Source organism: Nannospalax galili, unplaced genomic scaffold (genome assembly GCF_000622305.1).
Source record: "Nannospalax galili isolate Female #2095 unplaced genomic scaffold, S.galili_v1.0 scaffold488, whole genome shotgun sequence".
Taxonomy (NCBI): Eukaryota; Metazoa; Chordata; class Mammalia; order Rodentia; family Spalacidae; genus Nannospalax; species Nannospalax galili.
This window is the reverse complement of record NW_008360316.1, coordinates 6,203,913-6,225,306: the sequence shown is the minus strand read 5'-3', so window position 1 is coordinate 6,225,306 and position 21,394 is coordinate 6,203,913. Positions and strand designations below refer to the sequence as shown.

Here is a 21,394-nt window from a genome sequence, read left to right as displayed (position 1 = left end):
AACTATTTATTTTAATATGTATCGGTTCCTAATTCTCCAATGTCAAAATATTATTAAAGTCTTGTAGATTTTTGTCAGCTAACAAATCATTAAATATAATTTTCCGGTAAATCACTATTGATTTCTGCACTGTAATTAGAAATTTTTAACATGATGTAATATTCTTTTAAAATGTTTAATTTTTATCTTATGTGTATAAGTGCATTGTCTGCATGTGTGTAAGTGCACTCATGTCATGCAATGCCCACAGAGATCAGAAGAGGGAGTAGGATTCCCCTGGAACTGGAGTTATGGATGGTTGTTAGCTGCCATGTGGGTACTGGGAACTGAATCTGGGTCCTCTGAAATCAGTGCTCTTAACTGCTGAGCCATCTCTCCAGTCCCAACTAAGTAATAATTCTTAAGGGCATTACCTTAGAAGATCATCTTCTGTATGATTTAGTTTATAGTGTCCTTGTTTCATAGATAAGGAAGGTAAAGATTATAATGGATTGTTGACTTTCTTTAGGTCACAGACATAGGATTTGAACCCGGGTCTTAGTGTTCTTAACCGCTGAGCCATCTCTCCAGTCCCAACTAAGTAATAATTCTTAAGGGCATTACCTTAGAAGATCATCTTCTGTATGATTTAGTTTATAGTGTCCTTGTTTCATAGATAAGGAAGGTAAAGATTATAATGGATTGTTGACTTTCTTTAGGTCACAGACAGCTAGCAAGGAACAAATCAATAAATTAGGAAATTTCATCTCACACATATGCATGTTAAGGGAGACGATTCATAGGGCTGGGGATAGAGCTCATCTAATAGAGTAATTGCTCAACAGGTATGAGGGCTGAATCCCCAGCACTCATGGGTTGTGATGGTACATATCTGTAGTCCAGCATACAAAAGGAGGGAGTTCCAACTCAGCTCAATGTCAGCTCACAGAAAGTTCAAGAACAGTTTGGACTTCATGAGACCCTGTCTGAAAAAAAAGGGGTGGACATTCATTTTTTTGTGAATAAATATTGTCTTAACCAAAGTTAACCACGTCGTAGATAGTTTAGTATCTTTTTTTTTTCCAGAGATATGATTTTGAGGGAATTTTTTCCAGTACCTAGTTTTTATTTCATGACTCATTTATTTTTTAAACAGACTTCTGGCCTTTGGTTTGTGAAAATCCTATTTTGAGCATATAGTTTTGGGGTTTAGTTTTAGTTAGGGTTGCACTGTTGAGCAGGGTAAGGTAGCAACCTTGACTGAGGCATGAAGACTTGCCAAGTTGGTGTGACTGAAGTCAGGGCACCTGATCTAGATGTTTCCCACATGTTTGGGAAAGGTTTCAGGTTTTGGTTTTTCCTGTTTGTGGAGCTGGGGACTGAATGAGGGCCTTACCCATGCCAGTTAAGTGCTCTACCACCCAGCCATACCCCAGCTGGGGACAGATTTAGTTTTAAGTCATGAGTTGCTTCTGAGAGGTTGGAGGAGAGTGGCTCTGGATCTAGGAAACTTGCTCAGGAGTAGCTTTTCTCTAGACTGAGGATCCCCTTGGGGACAGGTGCATGTCAGTACCTGACCCGGACTCTTGTCTCTGCCTGCCTTCTGTTTCACTGGCATTTCCTGATCCATACTGGTCCCTTTCTAGAAGTTCCTCTGCCTGATGCTAGATGGCGACAGCTTGAGAGAGTGGTTTTGGGAGCCCTAACTCAGAGGCTTGTTAAAGTGGTCACTGTCTGAAGCAAAGATCTAGGAAGACAGTGGCTCCTTAACTTTAGTATACCAAGTTATTGCCAGCATTTAACAGTCTTGTAGTTGGTACCTAACTAAATTATGTACTAGATGAATGAATAGATTTCCCGTGAGATTCCAAATATCTTTTTCTTTTTGTTTATAATAGTTTTATTCATAATTGTCCAAACCTGGAAGCAACTAAGATCTCCTTCAGCAGATAAGTAAGCTTTGGTACCTCCCAACAATGCTGTGGTACATCTAGGTAATGGAATATTATTCAGCAATAAAAATAAATGAGCTTTCAAACCTGAAAGGAACATTCTCCTCCTTCCCTTGCTTCTCTCCCATCTCCCTCCTTTCTTCTCTCCCTCCCATCCTTCCTAGTGTTTAATTTCTGAGTAGCTATAGCGAACCAAAAAAGTTGACATATAGTCTTGGGGCTCCTAACCATTTAAGTGCAAGAGTCCCTTTTGGATAAAATGTGTTAGGGAGCCCCACTTCATAGTGATTGTGTTTGTAAGTGACTTTTGACTGAAAGATCGCATTGAACAACAACCCCTACAAATTCATGAGCAGCAAAAATTGAGCTGTTTTCTGAGTAGTTCCTGTACATTAGAAAAGCACAGTGGGTCTGTGCTAGATGCATGCCACTGGATGTTTCATTTCTGGGCTTTCTGGGCTGATTCCTGCTTCCCTCAGTCCTGAGCCTTGGCTCACACAGGGGAAGCCTAATTAGTGTGTGAGTTGGGATGTACAACCAGATGACATCAGGGTTAGGGACAATAGGAGCTCAGGCCTGTGGTCTTCAAGGTCTTCTACTTCTCCCACCTACTTACCCTCTAAATCCAGGCATTCCTTGTCATTTGCTTCTCAGAGCTGCCCTCTGTCAGAGCCCTGTCACCCTTCAGGTGGGGCCTCTCTCAGACTGCTTTTGAATCACAGAACATCCTTCAAACTTCTTCAGTTGCTGCAACTGGCTAGTGTGATTCAGAATTAGGAACCTGTTACTTACTTGTGTGCTCAGTCAATACTCATTTTCCACCCGCATTGCCTGTCCCATACATTCCTTCTCCATTTACATAGTTGCTTGCTCACACACTTGTTCAGTTTCCCATTTATTTACACACAGTCAGTCTTCTGTGCAAAGCTCAGTCACACACATTTGGATGTACTCTCTCACATGCTCATGCCTTGCTTTCTTTCAAAAGTCCGCAAACATTATCGATCACCTGTCCCTGCTTGACAGATGCCAGATACCTCAGTAGAAGTGGCTTACTCACTAAATTTTGCTTGTAATGCCAAATCAATGTTTGTTTCACTTTCATGCTTGTTTGCAGACATGCAGAGAAGAGAAAAAGTGAGTCTTCTCCACACTCACATTTCCAGCTGAGGTCAAAGGCTAAGCTCTGCCCCTTGTCTCAGGCCTTTCTGTAAATGGGCTCCTCATAGGCATCTATTTAGTGCTATGCATTTTGTATTCTATGCCTTTTGTTGATAATTTTGTCTCATAAAATGTCCCCAGCATGGTGCTGAAGGACTGTCTAGTGCTAATAAACTGCCCCCCGCCAAAGGGTGCGATATGTTTTATGAAACAAATTTGTGTGTTAGAAAAACTTTGTTGAAGTTTGACTTCCGGGGATGTTGGCTGTGGGTCTTACAGTAATCAATCAATAATATATGTTAAGTAAGGTGCCTTCAAACAGAAACACATAAAATGAGGTCATGTATTGATAGGTTAATAAGAATGCTGTGACGGGAGGCTCATGGGAGCCTCATTCTCTTTCCCCCTGGAGTAATGGTTCAGTGTTCCGGGAGATTTTATAGAACTTAACTACTGTGAGTAATGAGAATTGCCATGTGTATAAATGCCGCCATATGTACAGTTTGTCTTGTGAGTGATCTTAAAACTGACTCAGGAGGAGCCTGCAGCTTTTGAGGGGAGTCAGTCATGAGCCAGATGGCTCAGCTGGTGAAGGCCTTACGACTTGAGTTTGATCCCTGGAGCCTACATGATAGAAAGAGAGAATCAATTCTCACTAGTTGTCCACTGACCTCCACACCCTTGCAATGATACACGTGTGCTTCCCCAAATATAATAAAATTAATCAGCATATAAAAAGAATTATGTGGCATAATAGATGATACAATTAGATATCAAAGCTCTTGAGATTTTGCAGGAAGAGCTTAGATATAGGAGAGAATGTGGCAGAGGAGATGGAAGCAGGCAGGTGGTTTTAGCAGAGGATAAGGGACTTGGGGGCTGGGTGCACAAACACAGTAGCTGCTAGGTGTACCCTGATTCCTGCTGTCTCTGCTGTGCTCATCCTGGCTGTTACCAGAGGCTTCTGAGATGACATTTGGTGGGCCCTCCTCTGTCAGCGTCATCTACTCTAAGGATGCTGCCATTATGCTATTCTGTGGTGTGTCTGGTAGGTGCCATTGAGCTTTACCAAAAAACTGACTCCACTGGGATTCAGTGGGAGCCACTGCCCTGGAGCACTGATTCTGTAGTGACTGGGCCACATTGTCCCTCCTGTGTATATTTTTTTTTTTTGCGTTCTAGCTTAAAGTGGGTTTGTTTCCTAGACACACACACACACACACACACACACACACACACACACACACACACACACGGGACTGCTTTGAACTTGCAGGAGTATCCTTTGTCAGCCTGCTGGCCTATGTTTACCTCAGAGGCACTGGCACTGTGACCACTGGCTGAGAAAAAAAGCCTACATTCCTGACATCTCTGTTGCAGAGGGCTTCCTTGGAGGATTAAAAGGTTTTGGCAGTTAAGTGGGAGGGATGCACTCAGAGCTGGCTTCTTTCTTGCTTTCTACAAATGTTTAAAATCCTGACTTCAGTTGGCAGCCCCCCCCGCCCCATTGGTCTTTTTGAGAGAGGGTCTCCCTGTAGCCTCAGCTGGCCTGTAACTCACTATATAGACCAGGCTAGCGTTGAATTCACAGAGATCTGCCTGCCTCTGTCTCCTGTGTGCTGAGATTAAAGGCATGCATCACCATACCTGGCCCTGATTCCCTTTTAATCAGGTTTTTTTTTTTGTAATTATTCATTTAGATCTCTATTAAGTTTGTTCTCCTTTGTAAGGAGGTGCCCAAAGCTCAGCTCAATATTTTAAGAGTGATTTATCAAGGTCAGAACAAGGACGTCCTTCTCCTGGTGGTGCATTATGTGATTGCTTTGGGGAGTACCAGGTGACTGTCGTCTGCCTAGCTGCTGTGTGGCATTTTCCTTTCTCCTTTATTCTCTGTGACCTGAAGGAAGCTCCTCGATTCTCTCTCCATTTTCTGGCCTTCCCTCCTGTCTCTCCCTGTCTCCCGCCCCCCCATTTCCCTGATAGTCTTTCATTGTTCACAAGGATTACTGTGTCTTATATACTTTTGTCCTGGTTATATTAAGCTGGTACATTTTCTTTCTTTCTTTCTTTCTTTCTTTCTTTCTTTCTTTCTTTCTTTCTTTCTTTCTTTCTTTCCTTCCTTCCTTCCTTCCTTCCTTCCTTCCTTCCTTCCTTCCTTCTTTCTTTCTTTTTTCTTTCTTCTTCTTTTTTTTTTTGGTCTTTTTGAGACAAGGTCCCCCTGTAGCCCCAGCTGGCCTGGAACTCACTATGTAGACCAGGCTAGCCTTGAACTCACAGAGATTTACCTGCCTCTGCCTCTGGAGTGCTGGGACTAAAGGTGTCCACCACCACGCCTGGCATTCTTTCACTCTATCTTTCAACCTGATTTCCATTTAGTTTGTTTTATGGAAGATTCTGGTCTCCTGGTCTGTGTGTACACTGTGAGCATTTGGAGCTTGGATGTTAAGTATGGAGGAGTTGAGGTCTAAGGCTTAGAATCCTAGCTTTGCCTCTCACCTGCTCTGCAACTGTGGGCCATATTCATTCATTCATTCATTCATTCATTCACTCATTCACTCATTCACTCATTCATTATTTCTTTGACAATTTCATACATGTATGTAATGTACTTTGGTCATAGTCACACATTATGTTCTGTTGTCCCTCTTCCACATCACTAAACCTGAGAGAGAGAGACAGAGAGAGACACACACACACACACACACACACAGAGAGAGAGAGAGAGAGAGAGAGAGACAGAGACAGAGACAGAGAGAGAGAGAATGTGAGACCAACTGTGTTTAGTTAGGGCTCCCCTTGACCCAGCAACTGTTGGGCATGTTCTTAAACCGTCCAAGCTGAGCTTATGCAAGGCTCTTATGTTAGTGACTGAGGAGCATTGTTGTGACCATGGGAGGAGACAGTCCCTGTGACCCTGTGATGTGACCAGCTCAGTGCTGGGCACATTGCTACTCAGCTCATGCTTGTTCCCTTTGTGGCTGCATGGAGGTGCTATATTCTATGAACTCTGATGGTTCTTTCTGTATAGGAGGTATGGTGCCCTTGTACTTCTTGCAAATTGAACTCTGAAGTTCAGAATCATGATGTCCTCTCTGAAAAGAAAAAGTTCCTACAAATCAAAGTATGGCATCTCTTCAATTATACTTTAAAATGTCAGTTTTAAAAAACCCAGTTTTTTAAAGATTAGTGTTATGGGGGAGGGGGAGAAAGAGTGTATGTATGCCACTGGTGTCTTCCGCTATTGTTTTCCACCTTAGTTTTTGAGACAGGGTCTCTCACTGAACTTAGACCTCACTGATTTGGCTGGACTGGCTACCTAGTAAGCCCCAGGGAGCCTTCTGTTTCTGCCTTTCCAGAGCTGGGATCATGGGCATGTGTCATGCCCAGACTTTACATGGTGCAGAGGACTGAACTTAGATTTTCGTCTTGCATGGCAAGTACTTTTCCTCACTGAGCAACCTCCCTTGCCCCATAGTTTATTCTCCTATGTATGTAGCTATTATTATTTTGCCTACTTAGCTAAAGAGATTTCTTTTATTTAGGGATTTCATTTGCTTTGTATTTTTTGTTGTCATGCTTTTTATTTTTATTGCATTTAGTATTTTTATTTTTTAATGTGTATGAGTGTATTGCCTGCATGTATGTAAGTGCACCTGTGTCATGCTCCATGCTTTTTAACATTTACATCTTGGTGAACTTACTGTCACAGTACCCAGATTATCACCAGAGTCATTTTTTTTCTAGGTTAAGGTAAATTTTAATTTAATTAAAGTTTTTTTATTTATTGGGGGGCTGGAGGGGTTGCAGATGGGGGAAGAGATCGAAATTTGATTAAGATCTATTATATGAAATGCACAAAACTCAGTAAAAGATTAAAAATTTATTTATTTGTTTTGTTTGAGACAGGGTTGCACTATGTAGCCCATGCTAAACTCCAATGTGTGGCAACCCCTCTGCTTTCCAAATGCTGAGGTTGTAGACATGAGCCACCTTACCCAGCAAAGCATATTTAAAAAAAATTTTTATTGAACTTTTGTGTATTTCATACAGAAAATAATCTTTATACTCCCTTCCACTTTGGCACCCTCCACAGTCCCCTCCTCCTGGAGTTCATACCTTCTGTCATTTGTGTTAAGGCCTATCATGTAAAGTTAGTGTCCCCAGATGTCCCTCAGTGCAAGTTCATCCACTGGAATCTAGACTGTTTTTCTAGAGTTCCCCCCTTTAAGAAGATCAGCTCATTTGCACCCAGCAGTAATCAGCTGCCAATAATTCTTTGACTAAGATTGGGGCCTGCTGTTCATTTCCACAGTTCTGTGCTGGATTTTTGTCTTCTTAGGTTTGCATGTGTCTTATGTATGCTAGCACCATTGCTGTAAGTTCATATGAGAAGAGTCCCAGGAGCCCATAGGACCATTTCCATAGGGTCATGCACCTCCTCCCTGGCTCTTACGGTCTTTCCGTCCCTTCTTCCGCAATGATCCCTGAGCCCTAGGTATGTGGATTTTAATATAGGAGTCCTGTCCAAGGACTCACATTCTGTAGACTCTTATTCTCTGTGTTTTGGCCATTTGTGACCTTTTGCATTCCTGGCCCTCTGTTGCATGAGGGAGCTTCATTGATGAGAACGGAAAGATGCATTGGTGTTCCCTTCATCCCTTGTTCTATGTTCTGTGAGCCTTAGGTGTAGAGGTTATATCTTAGATGTGCCACTTAAGCTTGGGAAATTCACAGACAATCTCTGTGTATGACCAGTTGAGGAACTCTGAACTATCTCTGTCTCTAGAAAAAGAAGCTTCTTTGATGGATGATGACTGGGATACTTATTTATAGATTTAAGGATCCATATTACATTTGTCCAGGGATGTGACAGCCTTGGAGTTTTCGCTAAGATCTATGACCTCTCCAGCTATGTGTATTTGGCTAGGTTTATAGCACCACACGTGTTTCCTCCCATTGAGTGGGCTTTAAGTCCAATTAGGTAGCTGTTGATTACTTCCAAGACAAAAGTGCCACTACTGCACCAATGTCGTTTGCTGTGCTGGTCATTGATGTGGTTTTTAGGCTTTGAAGCTGGAGTTGGATCATTGATTGATGTTCTCCCTTAGCAGCTTGTGTGGTGCTCTCCAAAGATATGAGAGCTAGCCTTCAGGGGAGGCAAAGCATATTTTAAAAATGATCCCTGTGAGCATGTACGTTTGGGGCCTTAGTGGATCAGAGAGACTAGTTATTTATGGTAGCCCCTGTTAGTACTGGAAGTAGACTGTTCTACCATAGAAGTGAAAGAACATCCAAGAGAATTAGACACTGTCCCATCAGTGTGGAGGAGAGGAGGGTCGTTTATATATTACAGGGTGGACAGGGAAGAAGGATTTGGTTCCAGGGAAATCTGGGCTGACCTGAGCACAGCAGAAACCAGGAGTTGGGGACCCAGGGTATAAGGAGGGTGCCAGGGATAGGCTCCCCTCTCTTCTAGTCTGACTAGGATGCTCTGTAGAAGTGGGTGAGGATGGGGGGGTGCCAGAGGTGCACAGACTCCAGCTGGAGGTGCTAGAGAAATCAAGAGTCTATGGAAATGTCACAGAAGGACTTGGGGACACTGGCATCAGATCTCAGTGGTGCTGCATTTTCTCGACCTTGTGCACGCCCCCCACTCCTGTACATTGCTGCCCTTTTGCTTTCTTATGGTATTATGTTCCCTGAGGGAAGTTCATGTTTCTGGGAGGGTCACTGGTCAGGAGGAAAGCTCCTTCAGGATCCATGCTCTATGAGGCCAACGATGGGAAAGGGATGCAGAAGGCAAGAGAAGTCCCAGCAGTAAGAGGGAATGTGTCCTCCAAATGGCATCTCAGGGAGAAAGCTAGGGGTGGCTTGTGATAAAGCGGCTGCCTCCTTTCTGTCCTTTGTTTACCCCTGAAGTATCAGCTCTGTCTTGGATTCAGTTGGTGTTTCTGATTCACTGCCTCTCCCCTTCCTATGGGCACCTGAGGCGGCTTGGCCCATTTTATTTGGTTTCTTTCTCAATTTTGTAGTTCCTCACAGTTTCTCTTCATTTTCTGTCCATTATGTTCTTCCAGAGTCACTGTGGATAATGCTGCTTCCTACATTTTGATATTTCTAAGACCCAGTCATTAGACTCTTAGACTCAGAGGAATTGTCTCCAGTTGGGGTACAGCTCAGTGGTAGAGCACACGCCTACATACCAGGGAGGCTTCCATTCTAAGCGCTGAAAAAAAAAAAAAAATCTAAAAGGACCTTAGAAATCTCTTTGTGTAATGCCCTTATTTTACAGAGAAAGCAATTGAGGCCTAGTCTGTCAACCCCCTGTGTGCATGTTTCTGGAAGGTTGGCATGCCTTTACTGAGGAAATCCTGTGTATCTTTTGGTTCTTCAGAATTTATCTTTGGGCTTATATTGTCATTAAATCTGCTGATCTTTCAAGTCCTTCCCTTTTATTTCTGCAAACCATGTACTGAGTTTTAACTGCTTTGTTTATCTTGGGGAGTCTCTTCATTCCCCCCCCCCTTTTTTTTGATTCCACCTCCTTGCACAATATCTGACAGTATCATGGGGAGCAAGTGGTGGGATCAGGCCGTTTCTGCCTGGTGTTTTCCTGAGTCTTCCAGTCCTTCACTTACCTCTCAGCCTTTCATTTTTCTTCTTTGTCTGTCAACCTTGCCCTTTAAGGGTATTGAGCCTCAGTTCTCACTGGTGAACATTTAATCTCGAATAGTCTCAGCTTTTGTGTGCCTTCCATGTGTGTTTTAAGTGGTCATTGAATGATGTCACTCTCGTACCCCAGGTGTAGTCTACAGTAAGAAATGTGGCCTATTTTTTTCAAGCTGGTGTTTTAGGACCCCCCCCCCCCCGCAATTTGATGAACTTCCCACATAGGTGTGTTTATAGAGGAATTAAATACACATTGGCTGTGCATTAATTAGCATAAGCTCAAATACTCCTTAAAATAACTACCGATCTTTTCTAAATTCATATTCTATTCTATGTGGAGCAAGGCTTTTTCTCTCTTGTGAGAATACCTCTCTGAAAATGTGTAGAAAGTTTATGAGCTAATGTGATTTGCTAAACAAAGATTCACTTTTATAAGCAGCTTCTAAGGAAGGCCTCTGAATGATCTCGCTTGTCCTATTTGGCAGAATCTGTCCTTGGCAGCTTATTTATTGCCACATGGCGGGTGAGCATGCCACATGGAAGATGTGTGTGTGTGTGTGTGTGTGTGTGTGTGTGTGTATTTGTGTGCATATGTATCCGCATTCGCGTGTGTCTCTTTGTGTATGTGTCTGTGTGTGCATGTGTCCAGATTCAGACAAGGACCTGATCTCGCCCCAATAATGAAATAACCTGATTCTGGGGCGAAAGTGTTTTTTTTTGTTGTTGTTGTTGTTCCCCTTTTCTTTCTTTTTTTGAAAAATATTTTATTATTCTTTTATTTTATGTGTATGAGTGTATTGCCTGTATGTATGTGAGTGCACCGTGTCATGCAATACCACCGAGGTCAGAAGAGGGCATCAGATTCCCCTGGAACTGGAGTTAAGGACAGTTCATAGCTGCGTGTGGGTGCTGGGAATCGAACATGGGTCCTCTGCAAGGGCAGTCAGTACTTTTAACTGCTGAACCATCACTCCAGCCCCTCTTTCTTTCTTTTTAGTAGGTAGGGAAAGAATGCAGAGAATATAAGAATTCTTAACTTCATATACATTTTATATTTTATGGAATTAAAAAAATATATAAACACTTAAATTTTTACTTACATTTATTACTTAATTAAGCTTATTAATTGATTATTTTTAATATAGGTCCTCACTGGGTTGCCCAGGGCTGATCTTGAACTCCTGGACACAAGCCATCCTTTCACCTCAGTTTTTCAAGTCTCTGTGTGTACTACAATGGCTGACTTAAATTATGTTTCAGCTGATACGTAAAGATGCAAAAGTTGTGCATATTTATGGGGTACCATTGTGTGATGTTTGACATTGTTATTTTTGGTGTTGAAGGCTGAATTCAGGTCTTGTACAAGCTAAGCAAGTGCTCTACCCCTGAGCTTTCTTTCTAGACCTTTGTGTAATGTATACATCAGGTTAAACACATCTCAAACATGTATCATTTCTTTATGATAAAAGCATCATGTTCCTTCCTTCTAGCTTTTTGAAATATATAGTATATTATGGCTATGTATAGCAATAGAACCACAGCTCCTTCCTCCAAGCCACTTACTCATTGGTCAACCTCTCCCCATGCCTCCTTCTCTTCATGTATTTCCAATGTAGTTTGATGAGGCAGAATGAAAAAATTGCCTATTTATGTTGACCTAGATCCAACCAACTCAATTGTTCCCACATTCCAGAGGTAATGGAGATGGCCAGGGGGCATGGAATCAAGGCAGGCCCATCCAGAATGGTGGGGAATTTAGAACTCAAAGTGAGGCATGTTGTGGGCACAGGGGGTTTGGATCTTGATTGGAATTCTAACAAAATAAGAACTTACGTCCTCCTGACTCTTCTTTCTGTGTTTGTTGCTTTCTGTCTGGTTGGGGACTTCTCCCAGGAGAGAATAGTTAAAAGACCTGACTTCTTATTAATGGTCCTTTAGTCATTATATTTAATCGCCCTGGTCCTTGCAACAACTCCCATTAAGGCTTTACTGCTGGATTATTAATGAGGAAGAGTCATTGTGGTTAAGGGAGGTTTAAATACCTTGACTGTAAGAAACAAAGATATGAAAATGAATGATTACATCAAGGTCATTAACTCATGAAATGTTCAGGAGCTTTACAATTAAGTCAGTGTCATGAATTTCCATGCTCTAGTGGTTTATATACTGTAGCCAGCTGTTTAAGTGATCCTTTGAGTTGAATAAATGCAGTCATTTACATAGTGTGATTGAAGCAATTCCATATATGAACGTGGAAATTATGTTTCAAAAGAGCATGACACACGTCTGTATATTTGCAATGAGAACTATTACTGTCTCAAATTTTGCAACAACTTTGATTTCATTTTTAAGATTCAAACCAAGCATAATACTACCTGTGTGGATTAGCTACTTTCACATTGTCTAATATTTTAAATTAGTTTCTAGATAAGACTGTGTCTTCTAACATTCTTGGCATTCTCTGGGCTGTACTATAATTTTCACATTATTATCTCATGCTTGACTTTTAACAGGAATGGTAAAAGTTTTGAAGTTTTAATTTCAGTTTTTCCCATCGCTCAGAATTTGATGATCTAAAATGAAAAGAGGTTTCCATAGCTGCTAACATTCACCAGATTTTGTTCCAAAGCATGGGATTTAGTAGACTTTTGAATTAAATCCATATTCTCCACCCAAGTCTAGTGATAAAATCCAACAGTTCAAAGATAGGTATGCCATAAACAGCTATAGTTAAATAATCTTAAAAAATTTAAAACATGGAAATACAATAAAACAAGAATTGATCACTTTATAGTGGAATACTCTATAAACCGTCTGCATTGGAAACATGTGGTGAGTTTTAAAACATCTGAGTTCTATAATTCTAAAAAGTGTATAGTTTATTTGAAGACCTATACTCCCCTTCTGCACATATGTAAGAAGACAGGTTAATACAGTTTTTTTTGGTGTTCCAATTTGCATTTATCTATTTATTTTTAATTAAAATAATTTTGGAATAGAAATACATAACTTAAAATACTTACATTGGCTAGATAGTTTATCACTCAGGACCGAGAGATCAACTCTTTGAATCTTGCTAGTCTGTCTAAAACAAAGATGGCACATTGGCATAATCCCCAGGGAGAAACTATTTGAAATGTATACATGACATGGTATAGGAAGTACAGTGGGCTTTTATTTTCAGTGATAATTTTAATTTTTTTTGAAGCTTATCAAAGTGGCCTAATTGGTGTGATTTCAGGAGCTGGGGTGTACCATTGGTTTTTCAGTGTGGTGTCAACATGATCTCACGTAATTGAAGTTACACAGCCCCCCTGCCCCCCAGGTTTTCTCAGTGAGCTCCTAACTATCATGAAAAATGCTGGCTGTGGATTATACTGTTTTAAAATGGAAAAAGTCACTGTGTTTTCTGGGTTGACTAGAAAGTTATAGTTTGTGTCTATAAATGATGCTAAAACAGCCTGTGAGGGAGAGAGCCATGACATCTGAGCTGTGAAAAGGTTAGTTTTACATCTCAGTTTACTTTTTAAAGGAGTTTTTCATAGTCTTAAAATATGTGCATGTAGGGCTGGAGAGATGGCTCAGTGGTTAAGGGCACTGACTGCTCTTGCAGAAGACTCAGGTTCGATTCCCAGCACCCACATGGTGGCTAACAACTGGCTATAACTCTAGTTCCAGGGAAGCTGATGCTGTCGTTTGACCTCTGCAGGCATTGCATGGCACGGGTGCACTTACACACATGCAGGTGATACACTCATACACATAGGATAAAAATAATAAATAAAATATTTAAAAAAATGTGCATGCATGCTGGACGTGGTGGCACGCCTGCCTTTAATCTCAACTCTGGGGAGGCAGAGGCAGGCAGATCTCTGTAAGATCAAGGCCCAGCCTGGTCCACTTAGTGACGTCCAGGCAGTGTGGGACTAGGGAAACCCTGTCCAAAAAAAAGAAAAAAGTGCGTAACCCTGGTGTGGTAGTGTAAACCTTTAATCCCAGCACTCAGGAGGCAGAGGCAGGCAGTACTCTGTGCAATGGAGATGGAGGCCACTCTGGTCTATATGGGGAGTTCCAGACCAGCTGGGGCTACAGGGGGACCCTGTCAAAACAACAAAACAAAACAAAAAATGGACATGAGACTCTTTTCTTAGGAGCAGGGATGCTGATACTCAGGCCATGTAGAAATCTGTTCATACTCTCTGTTTTCTTTCCTTTCCTACTTCTTTTTCCTGCAAAAATAATAGCATGTGTTAAAAAAAATCACATTATTAGGGTAAAGACAACAGGAAGCCATGTGACTCAGAAGAATTGTGGCACTCCATTCCTGAGCACAGCCCTCAGTCATTAGCTCTTTCCCCATGTGACATCACTAGTGGCTGGTGGCCCCATGGGAAATGATACCCCAAATCCCATGGGTGAGTAGGAACCACAGGGGCTGTCAGTGAGCAGTGAGAAGCAGAAGGGGAGAGTCTTAAGGAAGCAGTGGCTTGAGTGGCTTGAGTAGGGCTTCTGGAAATGTCCTGCGCTAGGGTCTTTGCCATCCTAATGTCAAGAGGCTGTGGGCCAGAGCAAGATACCTCCCCTCCCCTGCGCTTACTGCTCTGCATGTTTAAGTGAAAAATTAGACAAGCTGTTTTCTAAATTTGATACATTTCTAAGAGGTTAGAAGAGGTGACATTCACATTATATCAGGAACACCATTGCTTATTGAGGGTTTCCTGGTGTTCAGCACTGTTCTCTGAAGGCATCTTTACTTCAACCCTGTCTCAAGGTACTTATTACAGATTGAGCATCCCTTATTAGAAATGCTTGGGACCAAAAGTATTTTAGATTTCAGATTTTGGAACATTTGTAGAGTTGTGACCTACTGAGCATCCCTATTCAAAAAAAACATGAAATGCTCCAAATCTGTGAGTGCTGACACAATGTCCCTCAAGTTCTTGCAACTAGTAGCACTTTGGATTTTGGGTTTAGGACTGTCTGATCGGGATTAACTTTTAAAGATGATGCTACTGAGATGTGGGAAGGGACATAACTGGTGGTGAATGTTTGCTCACTGAGTGAAGGATGAAGTTGGGATGTAGTAGATTCTGAAGAAAGAGCTGGGCTCTCTCCCAGGGTATAATCTAGTTCTCTTCAGTTGATGCTCCTGTGGTCTAGTTCGGATCCAAGAAAGGCTTCATACTGCAGGTATGCCTATAAGCAAAGGAAACAGAAACTAGTTCCCGAATCTTGGTTCTAAATGAGGAGGAATTATTCTACATTTGAAAAATAAAGACTAATTTTGCAATGTTTGTCAGGTGATATAGTCTCCTGTGGAGAAAAAGAGTCCTTAATTTGAATCAGTTTTTCCTCTCTATCCTCTAGAAATGCAGTCTTAGCATCCAGTTCTATTCTTTGGTCCATTTTATTAATGAAAAAATGGGCATAATTTGTTTAGAAATTTTATGAAATACAGCAAACTAAAGCCAGCCATTTTCAGCTCGGAATAAACTTGCTTGTGTGGAGAGCATTACTCAGACAGAAGTAGACCTGGAAATGGCTGTTAATGGCTTGAACACACTTCTTTTGTTGTTTGTTTCATGGGCTTTGATAGAGAGGAGAAGGAAATAATTGAGCTCAGCCCATCTCCTCTGCAGGGGTGGCTGTGCTTCTCCAGAAGAAAGCCTTTGAGATTTACAGACAGAGAGAGTGGAAGCTGCCCCTTTGCTTACTGTACACCCCACACCCCAGTGGGAGCAGCCCAAGTACAGGTGGAGCTGTGAGTAACTGCTCACTTTCTGCAGTCCCTTTTTATCCCTGTGAAGCAGTGTGAGTGGGCTGACATTTTCCTATCCTTTTCAGCTTTGCCCAATATATTTACTTTTCTATTCCTTTGTTTCAACTCACATAGCAAATGTGTGTCCAGTAAGATGATATTTTGTTAAAAACCTCAGGGCTGGAGAGGTAGCTCAGTGGTAGAGCATTTGCCTCATATGTATAAAGCCCTGTGTTAGATCCCCAGCACCATGAAAACCAAATAACTAAACAAAAACAACCCAAAACCTTAATGAGTACCTTTAGCCATTTGGAAGAAGACTTATGAGGAAGTACAAGTCCTCAAGAGCTATGTGACTGTGCCTTAGGCCTTTGGGTTAAGAAAGAGATGGAGGGGCCAAGCGAGATGGCACAGTGAGAAACGGCACTTGCTGCCAAGCCTGATGACCTGAGTTTAATTCTCAGGATCCATGTGGTGGAAGAAGAGATTCAACGTCTGCGAGTTGTCCTCTGGCCTCCATACATGCACCATTGCATATAATGTAAAAGTCTTTGTTTTCCATAATTAAATTATTTTTTTATGCTTTGAAGAATTATTTTTTTAATCATTATTTTTTAAAAAAATTTTTAATAACTACATGATTAGAAGAAGCATTTCACTGCAGCTTTAACGTATTCAGTAACACACTCCAGAGCAAGAATACATCTCTTTCACAAGTGGGTACAAGTTTATTTTGTTTTTTTTTTAAGAGCTTTAAAAACATTGTAGTCTGTCACATATAATTGTCTTGAATCTGAGCTGAGGTCTTTCAGCAGCATTTGTTGGCTCTGTGTGACTTGACGGCAGGAGCAGTGCAGAGTGAGCATGATGTGTTGCTGAGAACCAAGGTTGCAGGGAAATTATGGGGTGCAGCATAGGAGGGCACTGCCAGAAGCACTCAGATTCATTATGAATTTGATTTTCAATTAGTTTTTGTTGTTGCACACTCAGAAAGCTTTTACTACTGTCTTTTTTTTTCTATGACTCCCACATTCACTAGTACAATCCCATATGGATCGCAACCCAGTTTAAGAAACTATGCCTTTGTACTATACAACAACTATATAGCATTACAATGTAGTAGGCATTATTAGTTGCTTAGAGATGATTTAAAGTCTGCAGGAGGATGTGGTAGGTCCTATGCAAGCACACCATTTTTACATAAGGGGACTTGAGCATCCACAGATTTTGTGGGATAGCCTGAAGCTAGTCCCTTGGGAGTACACAGGTACAACTGCCTAGCTTAAAATGTGGACTGAGGATGATATGCCTTAGATTGCTCCCAGAGCTTTTTTTTAATTAAAAAAATTATTTATTATTTTTAGGTGTGAGTGTATTACCTGCATGTATGTAAGTGCAACTGTATCCTGCAGTGTCCACAAATGTCAGAAGTGGGCATCAGATTCCCCTGGAACTGGAATTATGGACAGTTGTTAGCTGTCATGTGGGTGCTGGGAACTGAACCCAGGTCCTCTTCAAGAGCAGCCAGTGCTCCTTACTACTCAGCCATCTCTCCAGCCCCCTTCTCCCAGAGCTTTTAAAAACAACTACTTTGAGAATTTCTATATTAGAATTTTAAAGAGTAGAGGCTTAGATAACCTACAGTTCAAAGACACACCTGAGGTGAGAGCACAGTACCCAGAACTTTGGGTGTAAAGCTTGAAGAGGGCAGTATACTCACAGGCTGCCTCCAGTGCAGAGGACATAGATAGCACTAGTAAGGCTGCTAATGTCACTGGACAGAGCAAGTCCTTTATAAGAGTGTGCTAATGAGGTGGTTCTCAGAGCCTTGACTTGGGCAAATCCTCCCCAGGATGTTTCTATCCCAGTATTGTGGTGAAAATGAAAATGACCCAGTGTGTCAGCTGTCCTTTGACTGTAGTGACTGGCATGTGGAAGAGACATCCTAGAAAATGTCTAGCACATTCTCAGTAGATTGAATTCTTTTAAGATTTACATTGATCAAGGTGCTGCCTTGCTTTTGTTCATTAACATTTTTCCTTTGCAATAGCTAGATTGTGAAAAGCTAACAAATATCTAAAAAGTAGCATTTTGGGGCCTGGAGAGATGGCTCAGCAGTTAAGAGCACTGGCTGCTCTTGCAGAGGACCTGGGTTCAGGTCCCAGTACCCACATGGTGGCTAACAACCATCTGTAACTCCAGTTCCAGGGGAATCTGACACTCTCTTCTGACCTCCACAGTCAATACACTCATACACATAAAATTTAAAAAGTTATATACTTTTTGATTTTCCCATCTCCCAAAATGTTTAGAAGTTTCTGTGCTTTTGGGGCTAGAGAGATGGCTCAGCATTTAGGAACACTGGCTGTTCTTGCAGAAGACCTGGGTTTGAATCCCAGACCCACATGGCAGCTAACAACTGTACTTCACTCCAGTTCCAGGGGATCCAACACCTCTTCTGTCCTCCATGGGCATTGCATGACACGGGTGCACTTACCTACATGCAGGCAATACATGCATACACAAAAAATAAAAAAAATAAAATAAAATAAAGAAATTTCTGTGGTTTAGCCATTTTGGATAAGAAACCAGAATATCATTGGCTCAATAGAATTAAAACAGTTTTTTTCAAAATGCATTGAAATAGTTAAAATTGACTTATAAAATAAAACCATTTTCTGATTAGAATTTTATGGGTTGAACTTAGCTAATTTGGAAATCTGAACTCTGAAGTGTCCCTACTTATGAACAGTTTTTCAGCACTAACATGATGTCACAAGTGGAAAATTCTACATCATGGAAATTTTCATGAAAGAATTGCAAGATTCCCTTTGGGATATGTGTGTAAGGCATATTTGATACATAAGTGAATTTTGTATTTAGATTTGGGTCCCATATCCTGTCATTATGCATATGCAAATATTCCAAAATCTAAAAAGCAAAAAAATCCAAAAGAGATCTGGTTCAAAGCCTTTTGGATAAGGGCCACTCAACTTGTGTGACAATTGAATATTGCTTTTGACACAGGAAACAGCTAAATTTTGCCATGTATTTATTTCCTTTCTTTTTTCTTAACAGGAAAAACTAACTCAAGAGTGTGTATTCAGAGAACAGTTTGAAGAAAATTGGTATAACACCTACTCATCGAACCTGTATAAACACATGGACACTGGAAGGAGATTCTATGTTGCATTAAATAAAGACGGGACCCCAAGAGAAGGGACCAGGACTAAACGGCACCAGAAATTCACACATTTTTTACCTAGACCAGTGGACCCTGACAAAGTACCTGAACTATATAAGGATATTCTAAGCCAAAGCTGACAAAGACAATGTCTTCACTTGAGCCCTTAAAAACATAACCACTATAAATGGTTTCATGCAGTGGGTTCTTATTGATTAGCTGTGTCATCACCTCAGCCCCACTGTTGCCAAACTTTGTCGCATGCATATGTATGATGGAAGCTTGGATGGGAACATGCTGATTTTGCTCTGCACTTACTGGCTGGTCCTCCTGGAGGACTGCCTGGGGCCACTTGCTTGATTTATTGTGAAAGGAGGGGAGAGAGGGTGAGTGAGAGGGTGCGAGTGTGTGAAGGGGCGAGTAGAGGGCGAGAGCTGAGAGAGAGCCAAGAGGACAACGGCCTGATGCATGCTGGGAAATAGACACGCTTTTACATTTTTGATCAGTTGAACTTCATCCTTTATCAGCACAGCTGCCATACTCCGACTCATCAGGATTTCTGGCTGGTGGCCTGCACAAGGAAACGCTGCGTTTTCACAGGCATGGAGGGTGCAGTCTCACTCAAAGACTTTCAGTTCCTTCTCACTGATATCATCCCAGTGAGTTTAAGCAAAGACCTCTTAGTTTAAAAAAAGAAAAGAAAAAAAGAAAAAAAGAAAAAAAAGAAAAAAAGAAAAAAAGGTTAAATTTATTTATAGAAATTCCAAAAGCAACATTTTATTTATTTTATATATTTATTTATTATATAGAGTTTATTTTTAATGAAATATGTACAGGCCAGATAGGCATTTTGGAAGCTTTAGGCTCTGTAAGCATTAAAGGCAAAGTCTGCTATGAACCTGTGGTAAATTCATGCAAGTAGGTATATGAGAAATTCTAATGACCCTAATGTACTACAGACGACAATCTACTTTGTGCCCGTATTATTGTAAACTTCTGCACATCGCTCATGACACTGAGTATTCACTCTCCAGACTGCTTGTTTCATAGCTTACCCCAGAGGATTAAAGATAAACTGGGTCTCAACCTTTTATTCTGTGTCTGTAATTTTCCTCTCTTATAAGTCACGCTCAGTGTAACTTCGCGTTGGGATGTATGAGGGTTGGTATATGTCTTGTTTAAATTTATTGTAGAGTATACCAAAGGTAGACAATAACTATGTTTTTAGATTTTAGCCCACTTCCATAACAATAGAACTGACATCCAACATGGTACTGACTTAAAATTCTCGAGGGATAGACAAAAAAGCTTATGTAGCACAGATTCTTTTCTCTTCTCTGTTTTTGAGATGAAAATCAGATGAGCAGGATTATTGTGAACTTTTTATTTGTGCACTTGGCTATCAAATATGAAATGATTTAAATACCCTAGGGCTCATCATGACACCTTTTTATGGAGGTTGCATTTGGTGTGAACTATTATAATTTCATGGGACTAGAAACCCTCAAGTAAAACTTGCAACATGAAACCAATAAACTTTATCAGTAAAGACAGTGGAGGGGTGTTACACCCATTGCCTGTGCTTTGTTTTCTAAAAGGGCCTTCAGAAGTGCTCAACTGTTTTTTAGAGGGGAGTTTATTGTCCAGAAGACCTTTTACAAAGCTTTTTATAACATTTTATGCTGCAGAGCATAAGAATACATATTTATTTGGTAGCAAAAATTTTGAAACTTGTCTTGGGGCAAGGAAGACTATTTCTTACTATATACTAAGGTAAAAAGAGCCAAATTCTTAAAGCAATATTTAAGAAAAAGGAATTTATAACAAATTCTCACTCCCTAGCCAGTTACATCGGGAAATTGGAAGTGACAGTTAAAAAATGTGTTCAGATTTATGTAACTAAATTTAGAATTGAATATTCCAGCTTTGTTTCACTCTGATGCACATTCTCTATGGGAAATGGAAGCATGTCATTGGCAAGTTAAAGCTGTTGTGAACTAAAGTGCTTGACTCCCTGTCATGAGCAAATCTATGCAGCTCTGGGTGTGGTCCAAGCTGGAGCCCATGGGGATGTTCTCCTGCTGTGCACCAGGGAAGGACTAAATCTCATATTTGGAATTGGATGATGCTTGGAGGGAGGGGCTGGACACTGTAAGATAGTTATAAAGATCAGGAAGTCCTCTTACATTCTTGAGAAGTTTTTTTTTTTTCTTTTTCTTTCACTTTGTAAACAGACACTGCATTGAATTCTGGACAGTGTTCTTATTTATTATTTGACCCTTTGCTGCTGCTAAGATATGCATATATTCAGACTGTAGTTTTTTTCCAAGAAACATTTGTTTTCTTATTGCTGAAAAAGATTCAGCGTTTGACCACAGGAAAGAATCAAGTTTCTAGGATGTCATAGATGTAATATCCAGCACTAAAGAAATTGATTTTAGAAGACTTAAACTAACAGAAGTTCCAGATAATCAGCAAAAAAAAAAGAAAATTATCAAAACTAAAATCTTCATGCATTCTTAGAAAATGCTACTTTAATGTCTAGTTTTGGACATATTTTTGGTTTTGGTACCTTTTTTTCTTTTTTAAAGAGAAGCAAAATGTTATATGCTTTCAGTAACCAATATAATAAACTGTAATGGTCTGTAAATAAATAAATATTGACTTATGAAAATTCATGTAAATAGACGT

General features: G+C 40.7%; 1 protein-coding gene across 2 annotated transcripts in view; it reads left to right on the top strand.

The window, feature by feature from the left end:
- Fgf9 (fibroblast growth factor 9) overlaps window positions 1-19,796 on the top strand; it is a 39,619-nt gene extending 19,823 nt beyond the window's left edge. Inside the window, exon 2 of one of the 2 annotated variants that reach the window (XR_606939.2) lies at window positions 18,598-18,845. Coding sequence is in view for 1 of the 2 variants with exons in the window: in XM_008825005.3 (XP_008823227.1) it covers window positions 18,598-18,843 (246 nt within the window). In the remaining variant the exon portion in view is untranslated. Of the gene's footprint in view, window positions 1-18,597 lie in introns of both variants that reach the window. The other variant, XM_008825005.3, reaches the window with a different exon arrangement.
- The last annotated feature ends 1,598 nt before the right edge of the window (window positions 19,797-21,394 follow it).